The 12,834-nt window shown below is 35.6% G+C and overlaps 1 protein-coding gene across 1 annotated transcript in view; it reads right to left on the bottom strand.

Moving 5' to 3' along the window:
• Window positions 1–12,032, bottom strand: part of LOC137388203 (twitchin-like) — a 141,327-nt gene extending 129,295 nt beyond the window's left edge. The window contains exons 1-6 of the mRNA XM_068074707.1: window positions 11,928–12,032; window positions 8,718–8,811; window positions 4,811–4,947; window positions 3,381–3,514; window positions 3,257–3,278; window positions 1,210–1,213 (exon numbers count right to left, since the gene is read on the bottom strand). Coding sequence (XP_067930808.1) covers window positions 1,210–1,213; window positions 3,257–3,278; window positions 3,381–3,514; window positions 4,811–4,947; window positions 8,718–8,789 — 369 coding nt within the window. The 5' untranslated portion in view covers window positions 8,790–8,811; window positions 11,928–12,032. The remainder of the gene's footprint in view (window positions 1–1,209; window positions 1,214–3,256; window positions 3,279–3,380; window positions 3,515–4,810; window positions 4,948–8,717; window positions 8,812–11,927) is intronic.
• Window positions 12,033–12,834: the final 802 nt, after the last annotated feature.

The following is a 12,834-nucleotide window of genomic DNA, read 5'->3' as shown; positions in this document are numbered from 1 at the left end:
ATATAACTTTTTACCAAATTGAGATGAGTTAAAAGCAGATGTAAAAAAATAAATGTCAGAACCTTTATTCAGAAAGGTTTATTCAAAAGAATCTAAATTCATGAAAAATAATTAAAAAAAACTTTTATTGTAACTTGCCTTAGAGGTGCAAACACAAAAGTCTAGCCTGAGCAATACATGAGTTTAGAGGCACAAGTGGTCATAGTGATACAAGACAACCTACTTTAATTTATTTTAACAGAAACTAGTTTAAACTAACTTGACCTATATATCTCATTAATTTTTAACTGTCTCTTCAATTTCACTCAAAAAACTGTTTCAAGTAATTTCAAAAAGTCATGTTGGCTAAACTTGGACTGCAGACTAACGTTTTTTCAGCTGTTACATACCGTAGTATTTTGAAACATTTGTATGTTGAAACATTTGTATGTTGAAAAATTTGTATGTTGAGATAATTGTAAATAGTAGTTTCACTATATTCCTGATTTTTAGCTGACCCATCTGACCCACCTAGGATTCCTTTTTATATTATAATTTTTACTTTTCTCATTAAAGAGTCTTGTGTGATACAAAGTCAACCATTTGAGAGTTGCAATGATTAAGGTTTAAAACATAATTAGGTATTCGATTTGAACCGGCTGCTCAATTTAATTAAGAAAACTTATTCCAAAGATAGACAATTAAATTGTATCTAGAATTACATGTTAACACAATTCTCGAAAAGCAAGAATCAGAACTCGACCAAAATTATAGACATTTTAAAATTATAGTTAGTGTTCTTTTACAAGTAAACATTTAAACTGACACTGTAAATGCCATTGCGTAACCATATACCTGTTGACCTTGACATAACTGCCATATACCTGTTGACCTTGACATAACTGCCATATACCTGTTGACCTTGACATAACTGCCATATACCTGTTGGCCTTGACATAACTGCCATCTACCTGTTGACCTTGACATAACTGCCATCTACCTGTTGGCCTTGACATAACTGCCATCTACCTGTTGACCTTGACATAACCATCATCTACCTGTTGACCTTAACATAACTGCCATCTCAAAAATATTCAGCGCACTTTGGAAGCTTAATAATTTCTTCATTCATGTAAAACCGCATCCGGTGTGCGTGTTTATTGCATAAAAAATAGAATTTTTTTTTAAATCTTCAACATCTACTAACTGGCTGTGAGATGTTCTTCTCACATCACTGAAAGGATTAAACTTTTACCCTCAAAGTTGCTCCAAAACAAACTAGGCCTGTTTAAGAAATAAAATATTTCAAGCGCGGTTTTGTCCAAACCCATACCTCTGATGAAGTATAAGTATTCACTCCTCCGCTGATAGCAAGTATTCTCAGATAAACATTGAGCAAACAGCCAAGTGTAACGAACAAACCTTGAGTGAGATGTTATGTGTACACAGACGAATACCAGTGATCAGCCAATTACTTCTCTATCCATTAATACAACTGCCTCCAAATTAATATTACTACCCAATTATGCCTCAGGAAGGAAACTGCGAGAGGTCACTACCCCCTGAGTGAGCTCTTTAATTCGGATCATCACTGGGCATTGCTGCCATGGATATTCAAGACTTCTGAGATTATTACCCAAACTGCATTGCAGGAAATAATTGTTACAAAGTTCGGAGTATTCTTGCTAACTGAAAAGACAAGAGCGAGAGATTTTCCAGTAACAATTCTAGATATGAGTAACTCAAACTACAAGTTCATGAAAGTGCAACTGACATGAAAAGACATTTTAAGCAATTGTGGACAAAGTTAGTTGGGCGCTCAGCAATATCTCAGCCATAATATATCACCGCCAAAATGCACCACGGCCATAAGGCATCACGGTCATAAGGCATCACGGCCATAAAGCATCATGGCCATAGTGTATCACGGCCATAAGGCATCATGGCCATAGTGTATCACCGCCAAAATGCACCACGGTCATAAGGCATCACGGCCATAAGGCATCACGGCCATAAGGCATCATGGCCATAGTGTATCACGGCCATAAGGCATCACGGCGATAAGGCATCACGGTCATAAGGCATCGCCGCCATAATATATCACGGCTATAAGGCATCATGGCCATAGTGTATCACGGCCATAAGGCATCGCCGCCATAATGTATCACGGCCATAAGGCACCACGGTCATAAGGCATCATGGCCATAGTGTACCACGGTCATAATATATCCCGACCATAATGTATCACGGCCATAAGGCATCGCCGCCATAATGTATCACGGCCATAAGGCATCACAGCCATAGTGTATCACGGTCATAATATATCACGGCCATAATGTATCACGGTCATAAGGCATCGCCGCCATAATATATCACGGCTATAAGGCATCATGGCCATAGTGTATCACGGCCATAAGGCATCACGGCCATAATTTATCACGGCCATAAGGCATCACGGCCATAATGTATCACGGCCATAATGTATCGCGGCCATAATTTATCACGACCATAATGTATCACGACCATAAGGCATCATGGCCATAAGGCATCATGTATCTCAGAACTTTGAAACTCGAGTGCAACATAAAAGCATCACCATAATACAACAACATAAACGATACTTTGTTTCTAATGGCTAGTAATGTACAGTAGTAGCAGAGAACTGTCTCAATGCTTTATAAAGGTTTTGAACAACAGCAATTGCAAACGTTACGTTGCAATCTGGGTTAATTTTCATAAACTGCAATATACATACTAGTTATTATTCTGCTGAAGATATAATTGCAGAAATGTATCCATGCGATTTAAGTAAATTGCATATAACCAGATTTCACAAACTTCAGTCGGTTGTTTTTTGAAATAAATACCAAGTCTATTTTATGTTGATGTTATTTTATGTCTCTTGTTCATTCCTACTAACTCATTTTTGCATAATTTATATTTAAAAATTTAATATTAAAATGTTGTTACAATTCTGTTAACGTATTTAAATATCGTTGAATAAATCACGCATGATAACAAATGGATATATGTTATAGATTGCCGCAGGCGCTTTGTTAAAAAAAAGAAATATTACACCAGAGGTCATAGCAGCACACCCCTGTCTCATCAAATCGAAATGGGACGAGTGAAGTGTCGAAAATGTTTAAAATGGAATAGCTGATGCTACATTTTTTTAACATTATGCACAAAAGATGTTTCCTCTCTCTCAAGCATTTAACATTCGACAAAAAATTTCAAGTCCTAAAGTACTAACATTTCAAGTGCTAAAGCCCACTTGACTTGTTGGTTTTTCCCAGCTTGCGGAAAACCACATCATGAAAACAGTGAGCATGTGTTTCTACGACTGTCACATTATAGTTATCAGCAGGCAACATAAAGCTGGATGATTCTTTAATTACTTACAATCAGGGTAGATGCTGACGCCTGCCCTTTCACAAGACAACTAGCGGTAGCAGACTTCCATCCAAACTCATTTTTCGCAGTAAGAGTGTAGTTGGCGGAGTCTTCCATTGTAGCCGATTTGATGTCCAGGCTAAGAAGAACAGAGAGTTATCCATACAGCGCATGTACTCGAGATGACGCTCTACTTGATGCGCAGGTGAGGCAAAGCATAAAGCTATCCGCATAGACACAGAGAACACATAGACGCATAGAGCAATAGATGTCACAGAGAAGATAAATAGAAAAAAAATATAAAGACTACATGCAGAATAATTGTATGTAAACTTAATTACATACACGCTGTGTTTCCATGCTTCGAATTGAATCGGAGTTGCCCACTGCTGAGGAGTTCGCACTCTACCATTTCAACCATTCAGAGTTTCACTATATAGATTTTGCCAAAATTCGTGATGTATCCCTCAAAACATGTTAAAGTAGACTCGTTTTTGGGTCACGGTCAATTTTCAATTCATGGGTAGTCAACTGGTTGCACTAAGTGAAGATGCCTGATCGCAATTTAATTTTTGGGGCTGAAATGTTTACCTCCACTAGAGAAATTTTAGCCGTGTATTGTCAGTTCGGGTCCATCAGCGGTGAGTATTTTATGATGTCGAATAGTCGTCTAGCAGCGGATGCCTTCGTACCAACTTAGTGAAACGAAACGGCGCAGAATTGCTTCAGATTTTACTGTTCTTATGGTTTGGAGTGGAAGCAACTCCGAATCCATTCAAAGCATGAAAACACAGTAACTGTCACTAAAACTTAGATTATTATTAGAGTTATTATTAATATAGTTATATTATTAATATAGTTATATTATTAATATAGTTATATTATTAATATAGTTATATTATTAATATAGTTATATTATTAATATAGTTATATTATTAATATAGTTATATTATTAATATAGTTATATTATTAATATAGTTTTATTATTAATATTAGATTATTAGAGCTGGAAAAATAACAAAGCTACAGTTCACTGTCATTCTGTAAAAAAGCCGGAGTAGAATTCTCAACCAAAGAAACTTTTCATCTTTGGTGAGTTAGTTGAATTTGTTACACATATCGATTTTTTTAAATGACATTTTGGTGAAATTTAATAGGCATTATCCAACTCCTTTAACAGCAGTATAGCTTGGATTATCCATAATAATACTAGAAAACAAATGAAGAGAGAATTCAAATCTGAAATATAAATTCTCCAAGACGCAAAGCGTGTTCGCTCCACGGTCCAATCCATTACCCTTCAAGAGCGCACACCTGCACAACACTGTAGTCTCTAAAACTCATACAGTTCATGGAAACAATGGTAATGATAAAATTAGTACAATTGGATGCCTAAGCTGTGGAACAGGAAGTTCTTTTCAGAAGTTATTCCAACCTGGCAATGCCTCGGTCAAATTTTATGGTGACACGATCACCACTCTTTAGCTCCTCATTCTGTTTTTGCCAAGTCAGCTCAACATTCTGACCTTTGACCTTCGCTTCAAAATGTATATCCTCACCGATATCAACCACCTGTAAGAAGTTAACAAAAAATTTAAATTTTGAGTAAACACAAACTACAAACATTGCAGTATTGCTGTTTATTTATTAATGCTTGAATTTGGTTATGTAATATTGATGAACAACAACTGTGTTTTTTGACAAACTTTGAAAAATTGACAACTGAGCCGTGTATGTACAATGTTCATATCTACACAGTGTTATTTACCACTACTGCACACAAAACCAGTTGAATGTCTCCTTTATTCTAGAGCAAATTATGGAACCGTTTGATAAAAAAGACAGAACATTGCCCTCAGGCTAAACTGTTGATGATCAGCCGGCTGCTGTGCTGCATGTTAGTCTATCAAAAACTGAGGCTTTACAACCATGACAACCATGATACAAGAATTAGGAAACAACAAAAGGTGGTTGTGCTCGCTAACCGACAACAGCTGACCTGATGTGTGTATCTATAGAGCAACCATGGCTGCCAATTATTTTTTTAGACCTGTTTTAGGAGACATGATTGGTTGCCTGAGCTGTAAAGTAATCTGAAACATACAACAGAATTGTATGTTTGTGATTAGGGCATCAATTCAAACTCAAGTTTCCACGCTGATACGGACTTTATTGAGGCTCACATGTTCTCTATCACAGACATTCAAGCAGTACGGCTAATAATAAAATATGTGGCAGTGTGTTTACGTTAAGTAATTTTTAAATACGAATTCAAAAAAACTTTCTAAAAAAATCGTAGCGCAAATGGCTACAGAGTTACCTTCTAGTGGAATTAGTATATTCTGGCATTGCCCGATGGAATTAATAATATAAAAGAAAATCGCCTCGCTTATCATTTTCCATTTAGAAGTATATTAATAGGGAAACAGAAATGGTGAAGAGAATGAAAATGGTCACACAATGTTATTCAGAAATGAGAAAAGTGTAATCGCTAAAAATCAATCATAATATACTATTAGTTAATAGATAACTATGAAGCATAAATTGAGGGTTTCATGGATTTAGTCATCGCAATTGAAAAGTTACCGTTTACAAATATGGCCTTTTGTCAAAGGCAATTCAAAATAACAGAATTATCTATGCATATGCAGAAGCTCATTGCAACCACTTCATAGGCTACATGCTATAGACTTCCCATGCTACATGCTATAAACTCCACAGGCTATATGCTATAAACTTTTGTGGATATGCACTAGAGAGGTAACCCTCACAGTATTCTGTGAAGGTAGGCCTATAATAAAGTGACCATAAAGGCTATTAATAGCCATCTATTCAATATGATATTGTGAGTGAACACCATTTGCTTCGACAATTTTCTAACTGTTCTGATTGACTTTACAATCAAATGATGGATACATTCTTCGATATAATGTTTGTTAAAGATTTACATAGAACTATATTTTCTTTAAGAAGTTATCGTACGGTGTTTTTATTGTGACAGCCCCACAAATTTATATTGCAGTACTAACAATTGCAAATAAATATGTTCATTTGACTAATAGGTTTCTACCATTCGAATCTTAATGTACTTAATTATCTGTAGTTTTACATGATTTTTAAATTTATTACCAGGTTATTCCGTTTCAATACAAGACAACAGCAGACTGATCTCTGCTACATTAATGACTCCGTTATTATTATTACTATTACTACTATTGGTCTGAGAAGAAACCTACTAAAATTATGATTCTACTTTCCCCTTGGATTAATTAATCACCGATACATAGATCAATACTAACTATATGACTCTGCCATATGATCTATATAACAACAGGTGATCTAACAGGTGGTCTAGCAATGAAAACAGAGAAGCAGAAGCAGCATAGTAAAGTAGCTTTAGTTTACGCTTGACAAGCTATTTCCAGAGTGTGAACACAATCCCTCGACGATTGATTGTGTTTGCTTAGCTTACTGCATGTTTTTTAAGAAGATTGTTACACAAACAATGGCTCTGTGATACTGTCTGTACATCTGGTTCAGTGTCCAGTGGTAAGTAACCTTGACAACAGGAGTCATGCCCGGTCGCACATCAAATGTCACCACAAGTGTCCTTTTTTTGGGAAGGGAACCCCAAGCTGTTGTTTGCAGGTCAGGCACTCTAGACCACCCGCTACAGCCGCTCTCTATATATCCAGTACTCAGAGAGCTGCATGTGTTCAAGTGGATATTTATAATGCCAGCCTTAATTGCTGCCGGCTATCATTAGTTTACAACTTTTACCTAATGCCCTTGTGACCCCCATATATTATATAACTAGCTTCGTTACGGAGCTTCAAACATACCGCATACGCGTAAAAAGGCTGTAAACCCCACTACTAGATATACTGCTGACGGAATTTAACAATGCTGCCAACTCAAGGCCAGTAGCGCTGACCAGCTACCCTCTTAATTAAAACTCATGTTATTCTATACAGCTCTTAGACTGTACAAAAGCAGGTAAATATGCATGTAAATATCCACCATCTCAGTGCTATGACTTTTGTTTTGAAGTTTTATTTCAAATTGCTGAAGTTAATGATATTATGGTGACCAAAATAAGAAATGCCTTTTTATTTCTAAAATCTAGCCGTGGTCTAGTGGTCTAGAACCCCTGGCCTGCAAACAACAGTTCAGAGTTCAACAGTTCAGAGTTCAACAGTTCAGAGTTCAATTCCTATAAAATGACACTGGTGGTGGCAGGAGTGATATCCAACATTAAATTGCTCTCTACAACTGGGCATATCTCCAGTCGTTGAGGGTCAACCCTCCCTCTTTCCATAGGCAGATTGCCCATACATCATGGACGAGATAGTCATCAGAAATTTGAAGTTTTCTAACTAGCCTGTCATGGATGTAGTTTCAGAAACACAAGTTTCTGGAGCATCTCTAAGCTATGAGCAAGGTTGGTGATGGTTCTATAAAATTGTGTTTGCTGACGGCCGATGACTTTAAACTCACAACAATTTCATATTAATCAGTTTATTACACCATATATAGCAAAAAACTTGCACAAATCACGAAAGCATTGCAAGAAATTATCTGCCCTTGACAAATGATGTAGATTTGTGACCAGTCCATAGACCTAAAGACACGCAATCATGTTCTGAGCAAACGCCATGTAAGTAGATAATGTAGGTAGGTCTGAGAAAAACAATAAAAATATACTCTCGAAGTGTAAGAGTACGATTACTGCAGCAACTGCATGCAGCGCCTCTAAACTCTCTGTCTTCTGTGAGTAATCAGTGAGCTTTCAGTCTAATGGGAATATCGATGTAGCCATGAGTATGTTAGTATAGCTCTCTGTTTAGTGCAAGTGCTTGAATAACTCTCTGTTCAGCACAAATGCTTGGATAACTCTCTGTTTAGCACAAATGCTTGCATAACTCTCTGGTTAGTGCAAATGCTTAGACAACTTTCTGATGAGCAAGAGAAAACGCTTGAGCTTATAGAAATATTGAAGCTTTAAAACTAGTATAGAGGCTGTGATAGCTCTATGACTAGCATGAATATTCTAGCTCTAGAACTAATATAGATGCTGTAGTAGCTCTATGGCTTGTATTCCATTATCTCGGTAGCATTATGAATAACAGAGGTACTCTTGAATATGTTTTAGTTAAATATGGTGTGAGAGTTCTTCAAATGTATATGTAAACTAATTGTAACTAACTGTACACTGTATCAGAGGGGTGAGAGGGATATCCATACACAACATTATGTTGAAGTATTCTACACGCAGCTAGTACACGCAATGCTCAACACCACATCACAAACTCAGCACACAAGCACACAGCACCCTGGCTTACCAAAGGTTCAATAGATGTTATAAATCCAGGTGGATCTCCCTTTGGAGGGAGTTGCTTCATCTTGCCAAACATTGTTATGCCAAGCCTCTGTACACTGTCAACAAACAGATCAAACACACATGGCATGAAATCACTACAAACACAACAGACATTTGACTAGTCATTAAAACTGAGAGGCAGACCTGAGTGAGCTCAATAGATAGCTAGTAGTATTGCTGATCTACCGAATCCTGGTGAGCACTTACATGGAGTTGTTCTATCTTGTCATATATAATGTGTAACTATACATGTAGTCATTGTATCTTAACATATAAAATGTGTTACCGTAATATACATGCAGTTGTTTTGTCTTGTCATGTATAATGTGTGAATGTACATTAAGTTATTCTATTTTGTCATATCTAGTGTGTTGCCTAAATAGACATAGTTGTTGTATCTTGTCATATATAATGTGTGAATATACATGCACTTGTTGTATCTTGTCATATATAATGTGTGAATATACATGCACTTGTTGTATCTTGTCATATATAATGTGTGAATATACATGCACTTGTTGTATCTTGTCATATATAATGTGTGAATATACATGCACTTGTTGTATCTTGTCATATATAATGTGTGAATATACATGCACTTGTTGTATCTTGTCATATAGAATGTGTTAATATACATGTAGTTGGTCTATCTTGTTCAATATATTTATTAATATAGCCATAATCTAAAATGTCATATTGTTATGTATATGTATAGAGTTGTTTTCTTTTGTCAAGTACAGCCAAATCTCAATTTATGATCCCTCAATATCTGAGTTTTCCAACACATGATGTAAAATTTGAACAAACATTAGTTTTGGTATAATTATAATATTTGATGTTTGTCGAAACCTTGCAGTTTTGTAAATCAGTCAATACTTACACAGTTCTCCTTGACATAGTGTGATTCTATGATGCTCAGATAATATTAAGCTGTGCTTCATACCTATTTAGTTTACAAATCAAAGACCTCAAGAAGAGTAATGTAAGTGGTAGTAGTGGTCATCCTTTCCTTAGAATTGAGCAAAAATCATAGGTTAACATAAGCAAATAAATTTGGTTTGATCTCTTAAAAAATCTCTCATGTCCTCCAGTTGCTATCGTGAAAGAGACAGTGAAAATGTTAGGAAGATTGAATGTAGTGAAAGTGCAAAGACTGGCCGTGATAATTATAGATGAAATGCAAACAATATCCAAGATAAAACAAAACATTATAAAGAATTTGAATGAATGTACTTATAATATATAGAATATACTTATAATATATAGAATATACTTATAATATATAAAATATACTTAAAATATATAAAATATACTTAATAATATATAAAATATACTTATAATATATAGAATATACTTATAGTTAGAATATTCTAGTTAAGCTTAGCTCTACATTATTATCGGCACCTCTGCCTGTACACCGGCTCTTTATTGAATTACCAAAGGCTACACCTTAATTCGCCTGTCTTTAACTTCTTAAATATAATATAGTTTTTCATATTAAGTTTTGCTTTTACATAGTTTAATAAATTGTATTTTTTAAAGCTACATGCACTTGCCTAACATAAAACATTATCAAGTTTTAGAGCGGTAGAACAAATTAAATATAATACAATGTATTCTAATTAAAATATTTGCTCCAATATACAATGGTTTTAGCATACAGAGCAAATATTAAAATGGATAAACTTCATATGTCATGGTTTGACAGTACAAATACGCATATAGTTGTACTGCCTTGTCAGATTACTGCTTATTGTATCTACATATAGTTTTTCTATTTGCTCAAATCTCTTGGATCCTTCCAAACCATTTAAAAATTACAAGCAAGCATTTATTATAAGAATATATCATCAGCTTTAACATGCTTTTGTTGTCTTATAATGCTCAAATTGATGCCCTAACAGGGTCGAGTCCGATAAGATCAATATACTTCCATGATGCAAGTTACATCATACATGCTAATCCGCAAGATGAAAACGGCTAAAACCCTCAAGTTAGGTAGGTTTCGTTACTAATGTGACGAAACCAGTACAAATATTTATCGAATGTTTTATGTTTGTGAATGATGGAAATGGCACTTGCGGAAGATGCGCAACAAAATTCCATGAAGGCTATTCCATTTTGAACATTTTCCACAGTTCAGTTGTTCCTATTTCAAAAGCGTGCTGATAGGCGAGATGATAGTGTGCCGCTATGACCTCTGAAATATAATTCTGTATCTTTTTTAAAAAAGAGCTCGCATTAATCCACAAGATGCAAATGTCCATTGAAACACTTATTACACTGTAACTCAGCGTGAGCACAACTCTAAATCCACAAACTGGAAACAATTGTGATTATAAATGAGTAGCCATTGTAGAAGCAGTGTACGGTAATAAGCCATTGTACGGTAAAACAGTAGGCCTATATTTAAACTACTGGCCCATGTTAACTCGACTAGGGATCAAGCTAATTTCTGTTGTATCAATATTTATGAAACCGCAGTCTTCATTATGATTGGTTTGATTATTTGAAACTCAAACTTTATGGGCTTACCAACCACTTTGTCTAATTCTGGGCAAACAAAACAAAATTGTAGCACAAGTTTAGATCTTAAATTATAGAACTTATTCCTTTAGTCTACAGGAGTTGTGTGATGATCTGGTATCTAGCAGCTGATGTACTCTATTTTGGCGTTTGTTAGTTTGAAAAAACTTATTTACATCAATCATGTTAGTTTTTATTTAGTAAGAATCCTTCGTTTTTTCGTGACGTCATTCTATCGTTGTCTGCCATCTTTATGAACAACTTTTATCGTTAAAGACACGAAGCTTCTGCAATTAATTATTGCAAACAATGCTTTTGTTTGCAAATTTTTTATTTTAGTATCAATACAACACCGAAAAATACTATTATTCAAGAGAATGATGATCTTATTCTACAAAGATGGTGGCTTTTTCATGGACGAGCGCATGTGCAAACAGGGTGATGACGTAAAAAAAACGATGGATATGGAAAAAAAGGTCATAAATAGAGTATAACACAATATATTAATATCGATTTGTTTTCTTCAAATACGAGCTTGAAGAATTAGCAAAAACAAGGCCTGCAGTTAACAGTACAGCAGTTATAAAAGATTATTTACTAAATAATATAACAAAGCAAGTAGACATATAAATGAAGTGGTACTCACAGCGCGAACTTGGTCTACAGATCCCGCTTTTTGAGATGTCTGTGAGAGTATTCCAGCAGTAGCCTTGGTAACTGAGGGAGAGACAACAGTCTAACCAGACACGCTCCAACGAAATAGCTCCTTATCAGAATACTGTGCAGGTAATGAAGATAGAGTGAGAAATGATAGCCCACTATTCTAGCCTTTGGACCACTATTAAGTATACATTTAAAAAGAAGCATATACTCCGTCTCCATCTACTTAGTAGGGTGAAACATGCTAGGAAGTGAAACTGGGAAAGAATCATGCTCTGTACAGAAAGCTACTAATTTCCACTATTTATTCATTGCTGAGCTTTATCTTATGTTTATGATATGGTTATAGAATGCCTGGCAAGCAATCTATTGCGCGTTAACTGCTGAATCAGAACTCGCCAGAAAATATATAAGATAATAAAATATGAATTTTCTCAATCAAACATTGTTAGAATACACAAATGGATGCATAGGCTACAGGTAAACATGTTACTGGTGCCGCGAGAGCCAGACATCCATGACTGAGTCCCACTGCAGTATTGCTCTGTCAGCATCACTCTTTGAGCTGGCAAAGTGTCAGGCAACCAATTACTTTTAATACTGACAGTTGAAAGGTTTATGAAACTTAAAAAACAGGCTAGCGAAAGAGGTTAGTTCCAAAGAATGTGCTATCGCTGTAGGCAACCGTCCAAAAGCCTTTTTGTAGCTTTGACAGCCTTTTACAAGTGTGTGAGTGCAAACACTCGCACTTGTAAAACCATAATGTCAAAGCTACACAAAGCTTTCGGATGGTTACCCATAGCGATAGTACACCTCGGAGGTACCTTCTTTAGGCGCGCTGGTTGTGAGGCATGAGTATTTTAACCAATCGGCATTAAAGGTTGGCAGGTGTA

Source organism: Watersipora subatra, chromosome 2 (assembly GCF_963576615.1).
Source record: "Watersipora subatra chromosome 2, tzWatSuba1.1, whole genome shotgun sequence".
Lineage (NCBI taxonomy): Eukaryota > Metazoa > Bryozoa > Gymnolaemata > Cheilostomatida > Watersiporidae > Watersipora > Watersipora subatra.
This window is presented reverse-complemented; position numbering and strand designations above follow the sequence as displayed.